This window comes from Xenopus laevis, chromosome 4L (assembly GCF_017654675.1).
Source record: "Xenopus laevis strain J_2021 chromosome 4L, Xenopus_laevis_v10.1, whole genome shotgun sequence".
In the NCBI taxonomy this organism is placed as follows: domain Eukaryota; kingdom Metazoa; phylum Chordata; class Amphibia; order Anura; family Pipidae; genus Xenopus; species Xenopus laevis.
In genome coordinates this window covers 70,295,516-70,313,960 of record NC_054377.1, presented here as the reverse complement: position 1 = coordinate 70,313,960, position 18,445 = coordinate 70,295,516, and the positions used below count along the sequence as shown (strand labels likewise).

Sequence of the window (18,445 nt, the reverse complement as noted above, 5' to 3'; positions counted from 1 at the left end):
GAATGAATAGAATGTGGGTGAGTTTTTATACATTAAAGCAATACCGACACATTCCTATAAAAATCATAGGAAAGTGTCAGTATCAAGTATGTGCTGCATCAGGAATAGTTCCCCTCAAAGCGGCCCGCAAACCTTTGTGCAGCCGACCTGCTGACACTACTCACGGAGCTTCCGTGTTGCTTCAGTGACGCTGGGCTGGGGGTGGAGTGATCCTATCCTATAGGCTGAAGTCCCAGCACAGCGTCCCTGAAACAGCACCGAAGACCTTTTAGCAGTGTCGGAGGGTTGCGTTAATGCAGGTTTGTGGGACTGGGGGCGGCTTTGAGGGGGAACAAATACGGGTGCAGCATTTACTTGACAATGACACGTTCCTATGATCTTTCTAGGAATGTGTCAGTATCGCTTTAAGCTCTAAACTCACATTTTGATAAATCTGCCGCCTAAAGTATGGAGATCCAAATTACAGAAGGACCCATTATTGTGATAACAGGTCCCTTACCTGTATTACTAATGTGAGTGCTTACAGATATTTTACAACATATTCTTTCCATTTATAAAATGTTCTCATGGTATAACCTGTCGAAAACGAGTTAGGATTGAGAAACTTCTAAGGTGACTTGGCTCTAACAACACAATGCTATCCTATCTGCAGATGTTATTAGGGCTAAAAGAACCACCAGGAAGATTTTAGGTCTAATTTTATTTTAAAAAGCGCATGTATCTTTGGATGACTGCAGTGCGGTATTTTCTGCCCACCTAGTTTAGTTTCTACAAGATGCTTATACATTGGAGAATGTTTGATCACATGGTACTACTAGCTATTAACACAGGCTTGGGAGAAGTAAGATGGCATGTGTATGTAAATCAGGTGATGGTTTAGTAATACAAAGTGGTAAGGGAATATTTTCAAGGCAGACATGCTGCCACCTGATACGTGCTATCTGCAGTGTGTTGAGCACTATGCTCCTGTAACTGTCCCAGTTCATGAAATCGCTCTCCACACCATAAGCATTTGTACTGTTGCTCTCTGTTGTGCACACTTTGATGCTTATTGAGATGTTCCCGTTGCTTGAAACTCTTGTCACAAGATAAGCATTTGTATGGTTTTTCGCCAGTATGTACTCGCGTATGCCTCTGAAGGTCTGATGCATATTTGAAACGTTTTTCACAATCTGAACACTTTAATGGTTTCTCTCGTGCTGGGTCACAGCGATGCTGTACAAACTCAGAGGAGGAAAAGAACCTGCGCTCACAGCCAGTGCATCGTAAAGGCTTTTCTGCACAGTGTGTAGTCTGATGTTTTTGTAAGGCAGAAGAACGCTTGTATGCTTTGTGGCATACACTGCACTGGAAAGGTCGGTTAGCAGTGTTTTGCCCGCATTTGTGCCGCAGTAATTCCTGGGACTGACTAAAACCACGCTGGCAAGCATTGCACTTGAAAATGCTCTCAGCCCCGTGCTGGTGAAACAAAAGTTGTGATGGCTGTACCATACCCTTTTCACATAAGGTGCATTTGGAAGGGTCCTCTACTTTGTGTGTCCTTCTATGCCTCATCAATGCATACTGCTGCTTGAAACTCATTTGACAAAGGTCGCAGTGGAAGGGCCTTTCTTCACTATGTGTACGCTCATGTTGTCTTAGGTCAGATGGCCGGCGGAAGGTTTTCTGGCAAACACTGCAGCGAAAAGGTCTCTCTCCTGCTGGTGTGCACGGGTGCTGAAGTAGCTGTGACGATTCTTTGAAACGTAACTGGCAAGTCTGGCACTGAAACAGCTGCTCACCAGCATGAGCATACATGTGGCGCAACAGATGTGATCTGTGTTTGAAGCTTTTATCACAAACTGTGCACTTGTATGGTCTCTCTGAGCTGTGTGTTCTCTTGTGGTGTACAAGATGTGAGGATTGGCTAAAACTTTTGTCACACAATGTGCACTTGTATGGTTTCTCTCCTGTGTGCACCCTCTCATGCCGAGACAACTCTGACAGATGCTTAAAAGGTTTTTGGCACAAAGTGCAACAAAAGGGTTTATCATGGGATTCCTGTGCTAACTGGGCAGGAGGAGCTGGTGGAGGAGGGACAGTGGGTATGCAGACCCGCTCTGCTTCAGTGGCTTTGTACGTTTTTTCACAGATAGAACACTTTAGAGAGCCACCATTATGCACGCTGTGATGCTGAGCTAGTGAAGTGAGGAGCGAGAAACCCATCTTGCATACACCACATACAAAAGGTTTCTGTTCCACCTGTGAACACTGGTGCTCCAAGAGTTCTGTGGCCTGGTGAAAGATCTTCAAACATTGTGTACACTGGAAAGAACGGTCATGGCTTGCTGAGGCCATACACTGATGCTCTTGTGGATTTTGCAAGTGTGACAGGTCATGTCCACACAGACCACATTTCTGTAGGGGTTCACTGGGTGGCAAGGGGTGGTGATGAATGCCCAAATCTGGTTGTAGTAGAATCCCATAAACAGCACAGCCCAGAGAACTCTCTGCAGAGCCTGGAGTGGGAATAGGGTGTTCTGCTCCAGGATGTTGTGAAGGTTGTTGCTGTGAGGGCTGCAAATTGGGAGGGGCAACCTGTGCTTGAGGCCAGCCCTCTGACATACTTGTGTGATGGAGAGGTGTTCCAATGGATTTAGGATGTTTAATAGTTTGGTGTGCAGTGCCAATAGAAAGCAGTTTCAAAAGTCAATGAACACAGTCCTAATGCAGAAAAGCAGATCATGTCAGTGATGTCATACCAGACTGATTAATGCAGAAATGAGTCATAGGCAGGGCCTGGACTACGACTGCCTCTTAAGGGGCAAATATTTTTGAAAGGGGAATGGGACACAGATCCAAAAAATATGTTTATTGTTGTATGCACTGATCAAGTGACTTGTTATAAGACCGGCTACTTGTATCTTCTCAATTTTCCAGTGTCGCCTGGTCTGTGTCCACCATTAAACTCTTTCAGAAAGGGTGGTGGTGTGGGGAGACTCTGGAGTGATGGCACAGATACCCATCGTTGTCTTGGGCCAGCTCGGGTCACAGGGCATACAACTAGAAGAAGGAAAATTAGTGGCTTTAGACAACTTCAATATAAGTTACAGATACTCATAACAGCAGCCTGACCATACTACGGTTTCCCCACTGAAAAACAGATCTCTAAATCTATTTACTACACTGTAAACGTTAACACTGTGTTCATATATTTGTACATTAAACAGAATGAATATATTCAGCAGCAGTATAGAATAAGGACAATAAAAGAGTGTTCAGTTGATTACCTACATGGTGTAATAAATTGTATTCAAATTATTGTACATGCTTTAAATCTTTCAGATACATATTCTTTTCCTATTCCTCCAAAACCAGATTTCTTAGACTGGGGTAAATGTCTCCATTTCACATACAGCTAATTTAAAACATAATACATAAGCTGTTTTCCCCATTTTCAATACAACTTATCAAAGTCATTTTAAAGTAGATGATCTTGAACAGAATCTTGTACAGGTTGAACCATGTACCTCTCCACTTGCTATGGGTCAGAATTCAGTTATTTAATGTAAGGTGGACAATATTTAGGATGCATGAGACTGGTAGCATTTGCTTGTAGAGTTGCTTGCACGAGAGCACTTGAGAGATATACCATACTATTAATGTACAAGTCAAGGTGGAACGTATAAGATGAATAGTAATTTGTTACTGGCAGGGGTCCCCAACCTTTTTACTGGTGAGCCATATTTGAATGTAAAAAGATTTGGGGAGTAACACAAGCATGAAAAAATGTTCATAAGGAGTGCCAAATAAGGGCTGTGATTGGCTATTTGGCAGCACCATGTGAACTGTCAGCCTGCAGAATGCTCTGTTCAATAGTTCACATGGCCTTTGTGCCTTCAAAACTTGACTACAAGCTAGGAATTAAAAAATAAGCATCTGCTTTGAGATCCCTGTGAGCAACATCAAATGGATCGGTGAGCAAAATTTTGCTCACAAGCCATTGGTTGGGGCTCACTGTGTTACTGGTACAAAGCCAGCCATGATCGGGACACATAGAAACCTCATGCAACCTTGAATTTGCTGCTCAACCTCTAATTTGCTGTTTATATTACTGATTCAACCATATGAAAGTGTCAAAAGCATAAGGACAAGGAGAATAAAATCTTAAATAAGCATTTATCTCTCTCTGCAATTCTGAAGTTTGTCTCCAACAGCTGCAACTGCCATCACAATGTGACATCTGCAGTTAGTATGACTGCTGTGGGGGCAAGTTTATGGGTGCATGATACCGACCGTCAGTATTCCTTTAACAGGGTGGTTCACCTTTAAGTTAACTTTTAGTATGCTCTAGAATGGACAGTTCTAAACAACTTTTCAATTGGTCTTCTTTATGGTTTTTTTTTTTATAGATGTTTTAATTATTCGCTTTTTCCCTGAATTTCAAATGGGGGTCACTGACCTTATCAAAAAATCAAATGCTCTCTAAAAACTTAAAAATTGATTGTTATTGCTACTTTGTATTACTCATCTTTCTATTCAGGTCCTCTCCTATTCATATTCCAGTGTCTTATTTAAATCAATGCATGGTTGCTAGGGTGATTTGGACCCTAGCAATCAGATTGCCAAAACTGCAAACTGGAGCTAAAATAATTGCTGGAAAAGCTTGAAATTGTTGTGCATAACAAATGGACAAGTTGTGTGAAAACCCGGGCTACTCACAGAGCTTCCCACTCAAGTAAACAGGAAATGACCCAAAGTAACTTATTTTGTTGCCAAACTGAATGTTTCTGAACTGTTCCATATTGTAGGAAACAACATATTTTACAATTTAAACATTGCCTTCTAATAAAAAAAAACACACGCACAAATAAAATTGTGATACGCAGTATAGATTGAAAACAATGTCCTAGGCTGCTGAAAGCGTGTGTAGAATTTGGAAATAAACATTACCATTTTGTGCCCTCTTCAAAGACTGCAGCGGGTTCTCTGATTATACATTTCAAGGAAAGATGCACAATATCAAGCTACAGCATCTTGTAGTCATACCTGAAGGGGAAACAATATACTTAATTATAATAATTAATAATTGTGACAATAACTATTATTATCCAAAATTGACTTAGCAGAACCTGATTACAAGTTCATATGAAGCAAACCTAAACAAACCAGTTTTTTACCAAATGCAAATCACAATTATACCATATCTGACCCTCTTAAATGCTCACCATAATGCTTTTGGGACAACATCAAGCTCTGAATACTGAAAAAACAAAAGCCTGTGAATGGCAATTTAACTAGGAAACAAAGTGATATGCTGCACTGTAATGCTTACTTGCCAGCACAAATGCAGTTATGCTTCAGTGCAGTAGCTGTTGTCAGTGGTGCAACCTTATATCAGCAGACCCCCCAACTAGTAGTATATGTAGCGGAAAGCTTTTGTAACACAATGTGCAGGACAATCCCAAAAGTTTATTATAGTACTTAGTCGTGTAATTATATTGATTTTTGTGTTTATACAGATTGTATTCAACATTCAGTTTAGATCATCAGGGTGAGCTATATCAATAACATTATTCTGGTGTAGTCATTATGAAAAATACAGTTTACAATTCCATTGATTACTGCAGAGCAATCTCTTTGCACCAATTCAGCTCCACACATATATTTGGCCCAGAGCCTGAGTGAGCACTGTTGCCTGACTGCAACATCAAGAGACGTATTTATAAAACTGTGTAAAATGAAGGCTTGCATCAAGGTCACATAAATCGCTAATTTACACCGTAAATTGTGCAATTGTTTTGCATCACCTCAGAGCATGCAGATTTGCCAAAAGACATCAAAAAGTGCCTTTTATAAAGCGAATCCCTCTATAAGTACATGTAAGTGTATAACACAACTTAAAACATGGTATGGCACCTATAGTTGTTTTTGGCAGGCTGAAAAAAATACTTTAAACCACCCCTGCTAATGAATAGGAACTAGCATTGCCATGTATTTCCTATCCAAGTCACTGAGAGCAGCAATGAGAAGTTTTGGATGTTTCTGAGCTGGCCAAAACACTTTCCCTAGTGTCATCCATGTAAAACTGGCTATAGACAAAGACGGTTTGTTTGATTTTTGGATCATGTGTGGAGCGTCCCAGCATTTTTCATACCATGGCGATCAGTCGATCGGACAGGTTAAAAGTTTTATATTGGCTACCGACAAAATGTATTGCCTATTTGACAATATTAATCGGAAACCATCACTATTTGTCATAACTATTTGACATAACTTTCGTACACCTGCCATCTGTCAATCAATGGCCCAAGCATCGTGTGATTTGTTCTCTTTACTACTTTATATTAATCTGAATGGTTAGTAGCAGGTCGAAAGATTGTCACGTACGATTTTTCGCCGACAGTAGGCTATAATCTGCACATCTACGGGCAGTTTAACACTTTGTGCAGCCACTATTACTGTTTCCTTAGCACAGAGGAATCTAATGTGTGTTAGGCAGTTGTAAAACTATTGTTGGTCCCATAAAAAAAATCACTTTAGGGGCTGCTAAATGTTGGGGAAAAAATATGCTTATTTTTAATACAAATATATTGAAATTCATTACTGGTCTGTGCTCAACACAGACCCTATTCCTATGGGGCCCCCAGTCAGGCGAATAGGAAAGGAGCTAGTATACCACCTGTGTGTCAAAAATGTGGTCAACTATGTGCACTGTCAGTATTATCTTTATATATATATATTTTTTTTTTTTTTGAATAAAGTACCCCTCTGGGGTACTTTATTTATTATAATATACAAGTTTCATTGAGTCATGTGACAGAAATGACATCAGAACTGACATCACTGTTTAATAAAACTGATGACCTCAGAACTCACGGTTTATAAGGATATAATTTACAGGATATTCACAGCTTTTGTGTGTATATATGTATATATATATATATATATATATATATATATATATATATATATATATATATATAAAAAAACACACACACACATAGAAGAGTGCACATCCACTGGCAGCAGAGAAAAAACATCAAGCAGGAAATTGACTGAATTGTAAAGCACACTGACAGTGACAATGGGATACCAGAAAGACTGGAAAGTGGGTATCAATAATAATGTTAAGAACAGAGGAAGGAGATGCAGACAAAGAGACAGTGGGTGGTACCTCCACACCCTTATATCACGTTTAATATGACTAGGCTTTCTAGTTTCATTATGTAGGTTTTCGTTTTCTTTTGCAAATGTCTGATTTCCCCCCAAACATAATGGCAAATGATGTGTTCATACTCACCATGTAGGATTTCCCATGGCAGGACTCCAAGGTTGGCAGAATACTTGCAGCTGGAAGCACAAGCAGCATACTGCACAACATTCCCGCTTTTCGCGGGACACTCCCAATAGCCTCTTACATGTCCCTGTTGGCTACTAACACGTCCCGCAAAGCTGTTAATTGCGAGCTCTTCTGCCTCCCGTCTTACACAAAATCCCGACGCCTCACGTCTCATCACGCGAGACTGTTGCGCACGACTACACGTAAGCAAAGTGACGCGTCACGTAGCCGCCTTGTGGGCGTGACGAACAAAGACACCGTTACCTAGTTGGAAGGTGCTAGAAATTGGCGGGATGTCTGTCACAATCTGTTTGACGCCTCATACTTTTATTAAAGAACAAAAAAGAGAAAGAAGTATTTTCTTTCGTGTATCATTGCTTGACATGCCTTCCACATCCTCTGCTCTGAATAGTTCTGCAGAAGTACTTTATAATGTTTGCTCACAAGTCAGAGCTCCAGCTTTGTGCTAAAAGTTCCTCTTTCAATATGACCAAAACATATACCTCCAACATTCAAAACACGGAAAGAAGGAGAAAAAGTTGCTTTGTGCAAATGTTTGACCACACCCATTTCATGGCCACATCCCCTTATCACCATGTCCAGTTTAAAAAAATTAGCAGGTTATAAAAGTTTGAACACAGTTGTGGGAATTTTAGTGCAATGTTTTGTGTGTTATAACAGTTTTGCCAATAAAAGTGAATTGCCCTTTAAGATGCTAGTCTCAGTTCTCCCAAGATTATTTTAAATAGTTACAGTTGTATCTTATCTTAAATTGTTCCAAAAGTTTTCTGGGCTCTCTGCCAAAAAGCCCCTTATTTTAATTAAGCTTTAGAAACTTTTTCTGGCTTCAGTGCAGATCAGAGAGAAACTCTGGACATTTCAGTAAAAAACCTGGGACTGTGGGCTGAGCTGTCAAAACTGGGACTTTCCTGCAGAAAACGGGATTGTTGGGAGGTAAAAATGATAAAAGCTTTTTGGGGCAAGTAGAAATTAAAGGGATACTGTCATGAGAAAACATTTTTTTTTTCTAAAACACCTCAGTTAATAGTGCTGCTCCAGCAGAATTCTGCACTGAAATCTATTTCTCAAAAGAGCAAACAGATTTTTTTATATTCAATTTTGAAATCGGACATGGGGCTAGACATTTTTTCAGTTTCCCAGCTGCCCCAGTCAGAAAGTAATTCCATCCTAAAGTGCAGGCACAAGTCACATGACTGGAGGCAGTTGGGAAACTGACAAAATGTCTAACCCCATGTCAGAATTCAAAATTGAATTTAACAAAATCTGTTTGTTCTTTTGAAAAATGGATTTCAGTGCAGAATTCTGCTGGAGCAGCACTATTAACTGATGTGTTTTGAAAAAAACGTGTTTTCCCATGACAGTATCCCTTTAAGGAAGGTGTCCTAAGTGTAAAAAAACAGAAAAGCTCTAATTCTAATACAAAACTTCTCAGTTGAGGTCCAATAGAAGTCAATGTGTTGATCCTATTGGACCTGTTTTTTTTTATGCGACTCAGACTTTTTTTTGCTAGTAATTGTCGAAAAATCTCACATTTTTATAGGTTTTAGAAATGTTCACTTTTTTCGGATTGTTTTCCATTCGTACTTTTTGTATTCGGATCTTTTTTTTTTAAACTGAAATGTTTTGTTGATTTTCCAACAAAAAAAATAAAATGAATCAACACGGTATCACATGAGTACAGTCACAGAGAAACGGAAGATATCACATGTCAGTTCAATCATGAAAAATGAAGCAAAAAGATGACCTGGAATAAAAGGAATAGTAGAAATAACAAAAAAAAGAAAAAAAAAGGGGGGGAAAGAGGGGGAAGGAAAGAGGAGGAAAAAGAAAAATAAAAAAAAATAAAAAAAATGAAAAGGAGATAAATAAAGAAACAGGTAAACAAGGTAAAGACGGCGGCTGGGCTAGGTATCAGAGTAAATAAAGACAATGGACGTGGTCATTTTCAAGGTTATAGGCAGAATGGAGACCCAGGGGAAAGGCAACAGCTTAGACATGCAGAGCTGAGATTGTATTCAGATCTTTTAAAGGGGACCTGTCACCCGAAAAAATTATTACAAATCCTATTTTATTTTATTTTTTTATTTAAAGATTTTTATTTTCTGTTAAACTTCAACAAGCATATCATTAGCACATGTATGGTCATGTAAGTTGTAAAACTAGTTACATTATCACAGATTGGCATGACATAGTTGTAAGCATTTCTATACATGTAACTCTTTGCAGCAAATAAACCTTCATATTTATTAACTGAACGTTGTCGTTGTCTTTATTATCATCATTTACTTTTATTCAACCTGTGTTACATGGTCGGGATTGCCTAATCCGTTAATGATGCTTTTCTGTAGTTCTCAAAGGGGAAAAAGGATATACTAACAAGAAAAGAAAGGGAAAGGGGAAAAGGGTAAATGGGGGGGGGTCAGAGGGTGAGCGCAGAGGAGCCAAGTCCGTGAGTCAAGTCGTTTCCGTCTGAGCTGTCTCATATTCTGCCCAGGGGAGCCATAATAGACCATTTTGATAGTCTTTGCCCTGCAAATATGCTCTAATAGTTTCCATGTTTCTTATCCAATTCACTTTGGTGATAAGAGCCATTTGATTTGGTAGAGAGGTGCTCTTCCACTTGGCCGTCCTTAAAGGAATTGTTCAGTGTAAAAATAAAAACTGGGTAAATAGATAGACTGTGCAAAATAAAAAATGTTTCTAATATAGTTAGTTAGCCAAATATGTAATGTATAAAGGCTGAAGTGATTTGATGTATAACAAGTCAGTCAGGACTCTACTTCCTGCTTTTCAGCTCTCTTGGTTTACACTGACTGGTTACCCTGGTTACCAGGCAGTAACCAATCAGAGACTTAAGGGGGGGCCACATGGGTCATATCTGTTGCTTTTGAATCTGAGCTGAATGCTGAGATCAATTGCAAACTCACTTAACAGAAATGTACCATGTGGCCCCCCTTCAAGTCGCTGACTAACTCAGAGTTATAGAGCTGAAAAGCAGGAAGTTGGATTCTGGGTGTTTTATTAGACTTCTGTTCACTCCAGCCTTTATACATTACATTTTTGGCTAACTAACTATATTAGAAATATTTTTTATTTTTCACAGCCTATCTATTTACCCAGTTTTTATTTTCACACTGAACTGTTCCTTTAATGTTTTTGCTTCCGTCAGTAAATGTGTCGCTAGTTTATTGGATTCGGAGGTTTTCAATGTTTTAAGAGGTAGGCCTAGAAGAAATGACAAGGGCTCGGGCTCAATGTGTTGTTTGAAAATATCTGATAGAATATGGGCTACCATCTTCCAGAACGCCTTTACTATCTCGCAGGTCCAACACATGTGATAGAATGTACCCCGCTCTCCACATCCCCCAAAACATTGCGGAGAGTGAGTGTTTTTCGATAAATGGGCCAGCTTTGATGGGGTCATGTACCATCTAAATATCAGTTTATAGGCCTTCTCCAGTATGATTGTGCACACTGATGTCTTACTGGCCTTCACCCAGATTGTCTGCCACTTTTCATTTTCAATTGTCTCCTGTATATCTTTTTCCCATCTGGTCATATACATTTGACAAATCCTATTTTAGCAAGTCAGACAAGCAAAATAAACTTTAATTACACTATATAAATTATCTGAATATTGTTTCCTTAGAAAAAAAAATTCATCAAGTTTTCCGCGAAGAAAAACTTGAATCACTCAAATCATTTCAGTTATTAGGCAAAACTCTCTGAAAAAACTTGAACATCATGCAGGCGGTTAACATCTTCACATGGTTCAATGGACCTCTGCCATTGACTTCTACTTGACCTCAACAGGTTTTAGGTGGTGTATTTTTGGATTCAAGCTATTTCTAGGGTTGGGGTATAATAAATCTCAAATATTCAAGTTTCTTTTTAACCCAAAAAATACAGCTCGAAAACTCGTGGAAAAAACAACTTGAACCTTAATAAATATGCCCCTATGTGTGTGCATCCTTTTTCATTCTATTTTAAATTCCCTGTCTCATATTAGCCGGGTATGAACGGTAAAGGAGCCCCCCCCCCTTCTTCCCAATAGTGGAGTGGCGTGGTATTGGTATAAGATACTTGTATTTCTTTCTATTTAAAGAGATACTGACACCAGAAATTAAACTCTTTTTTCACATCTATCATAATATTGCCTTTGAAAGCTACTTATAACTTTGCCATAAAGTATTTGCACAATGCTTTAACATTACCTGTCTGATGCCCCATGTTCCCGTATGAGGGGGCTGCCATATTTGTGCAGAAGTCTGTTAGCATTAGAATCTCTTACTGACAGGCTGAGATGGGACAGTCAGGTTGGCAAAACAGTCAGGTTTAGGAACTTCAACTAATAATTACTTACAAAAACAATCCTCTCAGCAAAAAACAAACAATCAAAATGACCTATAGGTAACTTTTGATATACTTTCATATTTTAAAAGTTGTTTTTTAGTGTCAGTATCACTTTAATTTTCCACATGCTGAGATATTATCGTTAGCCGACAGAAATCTTCTAACCTGCCTGATCCACTAAACGACCGATCGCCGTTGTATGAAAAATGTTGGGACAATCCACACACGGTCCAAAAATAGTACAAAAAATGTTTCAAGCGACTTTATCTTTGCATCTGTGGCCAGCTTTACAGAGTATTTGTGTCACGTCTGGACTCCCAAAACCCAGAATAAGGGCCAAGACTCCGGTCATGGCTCACCCTTCTGCTTCTAATAGCCACCTTTCACTTCGGGAGGAGCCCTCTGCTACTAGGATACTACCAGGTCTTATAGTGAGAGAGAAAAGACTTGAATTCTGAGCAAGCAAGGGAACCAGAGTGTACCACAATGAATGGGGAACCAGCAACACGTAGTCAGGGAACAGGCTGGTGTCAATACCGTGAGGACAGCGTAGTACCAAATCAGAATCCAAAATATAGTCAGGGACAGGCAAGAGGTCACACATAAGAATCACAGTAGAATCACACCCAGGAACTAACAATAACAGAACCTACGTTGGGCAATGGACAATCGGGCACAGGCCCTTTAAATTTTCAAATTTCACGCATGCGCAATGACGTCACTGCGTTGGGACGTCATTGCGCAGCACCTGATCGCGTAAAGACACGAGTGCACCAGCCCTGTGCACCAGAAGACTGCGTGTGTCCCCGTGAAGGGACCACTGAACCACCAGGGATTCTAACAGTTTGTTTTTTAGATGGGGTCCATGACACCCATTTAAAAACTTGAAAGAGTCAGATGAAGAAGAAGGCAAATAATTCAAAACTATAGAAAATTAATAAAGAAGGCCTGTGAAATTTTTTTTAACATTGTATAACATAGTAAAAGTTTATTTAAAGTTGAACCACCCGTTTCATTTTTTAAGGATTTTTGCTTGGCCATTAAGGGGTAAAAGAGGCCCCATCCCAATTCTATGAGAGAGCATCTGTTGCTGTAGGGTCTGGCCATCTTGAAAATTTGTCCATCTTCTTGTTGGTTTCTGAAGGCATTGGATCTAGTTTCGACTGACCTCATTTGTCAATTATACTCATGAATATCTGATATTCATGTCTCTCTTAACAGATTTAGCTTTTGAAAGTCTGCAATTTTGTTGACTCTCCCCAGTAAGTAAACTGCAGATAAATCCACCAGATTGCCTTGGGTCCATTACATGTCTCATGCTGCTTTGTGTCCCATCTTGTTTCTTTAGATATGAAACAGCTGCCATGTTGTCCAAACATATTAAAAGTGGGGTAAGGCTATGGCTCACTGCTCCTGAATATTTGCTGAAAGAAGGCTTTCTGAATGAGACCAGACCCCTTGGGCCATGCTTGCTCTGTAATGGACTCCCACCAGCCTTCTGAGATGGCATCAGTTAAAATCTCCCACTGAGTGCATCCCTAACTTCTACCCCTGGAAAAGTGGTCGTCTTTTAACTACTAACTTAATGATAGTGGTGGTGAACACAGCTTTCCCTTTTTGGTATAGTCTATACAGGAGCAGAGGCCTGTTCCATTTTGTAGCTCCCATCATTCCTAGCTACAGTGGTGGGCAATAAAGAGGGCAACCATTAGGGAGTTTTAATCTTGAAAGCACACCTCTCATACCAACCGCCTGCATTCCCAGTGTTGTGATCTGATCGTTGGGTTCTAGGACCCACAATCAGATCATCCCTATGTCACTCGTTTGGCTACCTCTCCAGGTTGTGTCCCCTGGTTGTAGCCATCATCTACATCTAAAAAATGCTTTTTCTTACTTTAATTAATTAATTACCTTGATATGGTCTTTTTTTACATCCCCTATAAGACTTTGAAGTCTTCCCTGCAATATATTTAAGATGTTCAACAATGTCAAAGTTATCCCTGTTCTGGCCAGTCCCAAAATCTGACTTTCATCTGATTCATTAAGATTCTATTACTTTATTATATATTTTTCATGGGGACTTAGTTTTACCTGCAACCTAATTGCTTTCAGGGTTAAAATTTTTATTGGCCGCTATTGGGATTGGGATTACTGTAGCTAGGAATGTTGGGAACTACAATTTGGAGCTGGCCACTGCTCCTGTATAAACTATAGCAAAAAAACATTTCCCTTTTAAAGCACAACTTTTTTGCTTTAGTTTATACATAAGTGGACAGTTCCAAGTTGCTGCTTACAACATTCCCAGCTACAGTAACGTAATCCCAATAATAGCCTTGCACGCTTCTTCACAGGTCTATTAATTACCTGCCAACTGCACCATTGTTTCGAATGACAGAGCCACCACAACATAAAATAGAAAGGCCAGACCGGTACTGCATTCAATAGAAATTATTGTTAAATATTTGTCAGTATTTTGTTATTGGTTTTACATCCCCTTTAACCTCGGCCTGAAATGTTTGTGGTTTTAATAAAAATAATGTAGGTTTTTTTTACGTCACATAGTGAAGGGCACAAGGACACAGAGTCAAAGCCCCCAGAGTAGCATTTAATGAAGTATTTGAAAGCCAGTGTTAAATCATTATTTTATCATTGTCATCTATTGACTTGAAACGGACACAGTTTTTACAACATGTTTATTCTGCACACTCCAGTGAGCTGTTATATTTCATTTCTCCTCTAGAGATGTTGTAGATATTGTATATTAGAAGAAGGGATGTGCAGGTCGGGTAAAACCCAAACCCGGTCTCCCTCCACCAGCGCCGCCCGAGCCAGACTTCCGGGTTCTATTTATAGACCCGCACTAACCCGCTCCACCAATCATGTCACAAAAGGGGCGGGGCGAGCAGGCAGGCAGCTATAAAACCAGAAGTCTGAAGCTGGCAGTGTAAGGTGGCGGGCGGGGAGAGCAGGAAGAAGAGCTCAACCCGCAAATGGGGGGCAACACGCAGGTATCGGGCCGGCCTGCACATCGCTAATTGGAAGCCTCAAAAATCGTTTTGTGTGATTATTTGTATCCTCTTAGTTTAAGGCTGATTGAAAGAGAAAGCAAGTAATTCAGATCCCAGTGACTTGACAATAATGCTGACCTTATGTCTGTCAGTAAAAGAGGGATTTGTAGTTTGGTGCTCTGAGCAGATCCCCAATATCTAAACAAAGAATAAGAGGTGTATATAGTGCATTTCTGTTTGTTATATGAAGGTGAATGCTAATCGGATCTATTCACAGGGTTTGAATGCAAGGATCGCAAGGGTATTCTCTGCATCAGATCAATAGTGGATGCTGTCTTCAGAGTGCACCTGTAACAAACATCTGCACTTGTGTAATATTGCCGGAATTCTTATGAAGTGCTACAAGACCAATTGTACTTACCGAGTGTCAGGTAAGAAAAAGCGTTTCTAGGGAGGGGGAGAGCCTCCGTCTCCTACGAACGATACTTGCCACTTTTAAGCAGCGATCTGTGACTTGCGCTGACAGTCTGGGGATCGAGCACTCCAGGGCCTTGCAGTGTGTGCTGGAACGCTGAGATTTCTCTCCGTGTACTGCTGCCAGCTCCCGTCAATGCTCAGATCTTCAACTCAGTATCCCGATCTTTAGTTTTTGGTGTATAAAAACTGCACCAACATGGTGTACAAGAAAGGAGTAACAGGATATTTAGCATTAATACATATTTTCAATTACAAAAAGGATAATACTACCAAATAATTAGGAAGTATTTTGGAAGGAATACTATAGGATTTTATTAATTCACTAATATCTTAATTGTGTACAGGGGAGGAGTAACAGGATATATAGCACTAATCCATGTATACAACTACAAAAAGGATTAGGATAATACTAGCAATTTAGGGGAGGTATTTTGGAAGGAATACTGCAAGATATTATTCCTTCATTGGCTTCTAAGTGGTAAATTAAATGAGATCTGTGCAGGTTATGTGTTGAATACTTTTTGATTTGTATGTTACAAGGGTAATACAAATATGTGTGTGTTTGTTGTGCTAAAACCAGTGTAAATAACTGTGTTCCTCACCAGTGGTACCTTTGGCTTTTGCAGGTACGCACAGCCACAGATCTCCTATATCTACAAGTAAGGAGTGCAGCAACTATCTCTATCATTGATTCAATACCCTGGGTCTGCAGTGGCAGCTGTGTTTGGATTTACCATAGGGTGGCAAAAGCAGTCACAGCATAATGACTTCCATTTGAAAGAGACCATCCATTTCAAGTGTTTCTTAAAGGTGTGTGTCTATGTATTGTAATAGCTTTTATTGTCTGTGCCCTGGTGAAACCAGTACAAAGTCCAATAAAAAAAAAGAAACAAAAATTAGATTAAACTCGTTTATAGATGAACAACACTATGGGGCAGATTTATCAAACTGTGAAATTAGAGTTCACCCAAATTCTTTTCATTCCTATGGGATTTCAAAAAGCCAAATGTATCAGATGGTGAACTCTAACTTTCACCCATTCATAAATATTCTTTAAAAAAATTCAATAGGAATAAATAGAAAGCAGGTGAATGTTACTAATTTTACACTTTGCTAAATCTGCCCCTAAAAGTTTAAAGGGCCAGCAATACAATGCCATTCATTCATGTATACAAAATGTTCACTTGGCATTCAAATACAACATTAACATTATGGCTTTCTGATCAAAGCTTTTATCTTACAGTGTGCAGAACTGGAGGTTTCAACATTGCATAGTCTCAGTTATTGGATCTTACATGTCTTAGAACTGTGATTTTGAGAGCATTTTAGTTTAAGCCCCTCCTTTGAGATCTAACATTTGATCAAGATCCCCTTACATTATGACAAGGTTACAGATGTATGAAAATGATGCTGCATCGGCCATAGTTTTTGGAAAATAAAGGCAGCCAATAAACCCTTACCCAAGATCTCACCCTTTGGATATCTATAGTAATACGTCAAATGAACTGGACTTTTTAGAAATATCTTGGAGAGCAACTAGGCAGTCACCACAAATCTCTCCCTTACTACAATTTATGCTTCACAAATAACAATTTTTAATGAATGTATATTAGAGAGTCGCTTAGCTTTTTTTTTCTTTCATTATGCACAAAACAATTTTCTGGGTAGAGATCCCCTTTAATTTTGATTTGCAACCTCACTGCCAGACCTGTTATGACATGCAACAAAAGAAAAGTTAGGTGCTTGTATACATTTTGTGACATTGCAAGAAATGTCCACGCACACTTCGCTATTACTTGTTTTGGAGCCACGCCAATTTTGTGTTGAGTTTCGACATGTTCATGGTAAAATATGATATTTTTCAAGGGGTGATAAATCAGTCACTATAGTGGAATGTTAAAAAAGGATCCTTTTAGGATATTGTTCCTGACATTTATAAAGAATTCGTTTTATCACGTTATTGATTCTGCTTGGGTTTAATTTCTCAATTTACCTTTTCGATATACGTGTGTTTTCTGTTTTATCTTTTATTTTGCTAAATGGGGTCATGTAGATATCTTCTCCACGCATGCCACTTGAATGATTTCTTTGTTAAAGGTGACCAGTAAATACTAATTGGTGATTTGTTGTTGTAAGTAATCAGACCTGCATCAAGCTTTGCTTGAACCCCCATTAGAGAGTACCCCCAGTTGTTGTGGGATGTTGTAATTAACATTTGGAGGTTACCTGATTGCCCATTCCTACTTGATCACTTGCAAGTTATCTGAGTGATCTGTTTAACACTTATTTTAAGAATTTATTTTGATATTTAATTTGGTGCTTACCATAAATATTCATTATTAACATAAATAATAAAAATAAATCCTGCACACGGGGCAGGGCCGGAACTAGGGGTAGGCATTTGCCTAGGGCACAAGGCAAGAGGGAGCGCCAGGCATGCACCTTCTTTGTCTCCTACCCCTAGTCCGGTACCGTCTGGTGCTCTGGCTGGTGCTTGCTTCCTTGTTGCACATGCGCACATGTCCTATTCTTGTGCGTGCCCTTTCCACGCATGCATGGTTTTCCATGCTCGAGTTTTCGAGCATGTGCGTCTTTTTGCATGTGCACATTTTCTTGCACGCACGTGCCTGTCGGACGCTGCCTGACCGGGCTGGCCCAGCGCTGACACGGGTGCTACCTTCAACACTGGTCACAGGAAAGATCATTTATTTTCATTACAAACATTAAGAGCTGAATGGTTAGATAAACAGGTAGAAACAATAGAATTCTACCTCTATCTGATGACTCAGCAGTATCCCCTGGCCAATGTTAAGACGCCATCAAAATTTTCATCTAGACAACCAAAATCCAAGTCTTTTGCCGATGTCAGTCGCTGCAGATTTTCGTTTTGTATGATAATATCTGTGTGTGTGTGTGTGGTCACCTTTAGAAAGAGCCTGATTTGGGAGTAGAACGTTTGCATTAACTTTTGTAGTGTTTAAGTCAGAAGAAAAACATGCAACTATTTATTCCTTTTACTTTCTTATAGTTTTTTTTTAAAATTGTATTTCCATGCTGTCTCTCCCTAACCTGCATGTGAATGATACAAAGCAGAGAGTATTTTCTTATTGATTGCCATGCTTTAACGGAGCATACAGATGGGGTAATCACTAGACATTGTACTTTACATTGTTCTTATCATAAGGCAGATGCTTTGGAAAGCACAATGTCCATATTTACACAGCACTTATTGATTTTACATTATTGATACGGAACTGAATATTTT

The 18,445-nt window shown here is 39.4% G+C and overlaps 1 protein-coding gene and 1 long non-coding RNA gene across 2 annotated transcripts; one reads left to right on the top strand and one right to left on the bottom strand.

Annotated features, from left to right (window-relative positions):
* Positions 1-685: 685 nt before the first annotated feature.
* On the bottom strand, positions 686-7,518 carry znf319.L (zinc finger protein 319 L homeolog). The gene is made up of 3 exons (XM_018258093.2): positions 7,283-7,518; positions 4,933-5,028; positions 686-3,042 (listed from the first exon to the last, which is right to left on the bottom strand). Exon 3 carries the CDS (start codon positions 2,602-2,604, stop codon positions 907-909), a length of 1,698 nt encoding a protein of 565 aa, XP_018113582.1. The 5' UTR covers positions 2,605-3,042; positions 4,933-5,028; positions 7,283-7,518; the 3' UTR covers positions 686-906.
* Positions 7,519-14,647: 7,129 nt separating this feature from the next.
* Positions 14,648-15,991, top strand: LOC108714157. Its single transcript, XR_001935317.2, has 3 exons — positions 14,648-14,703; positions 14,981-15,134; positions 15,807-15,991. It is a non-coding gene; the product is annotated as an uncharacterized LOC108714157 (long non-coding RNA).
* Positions 15,992-18,445: the final 2,454 nt, after the last annotated feature.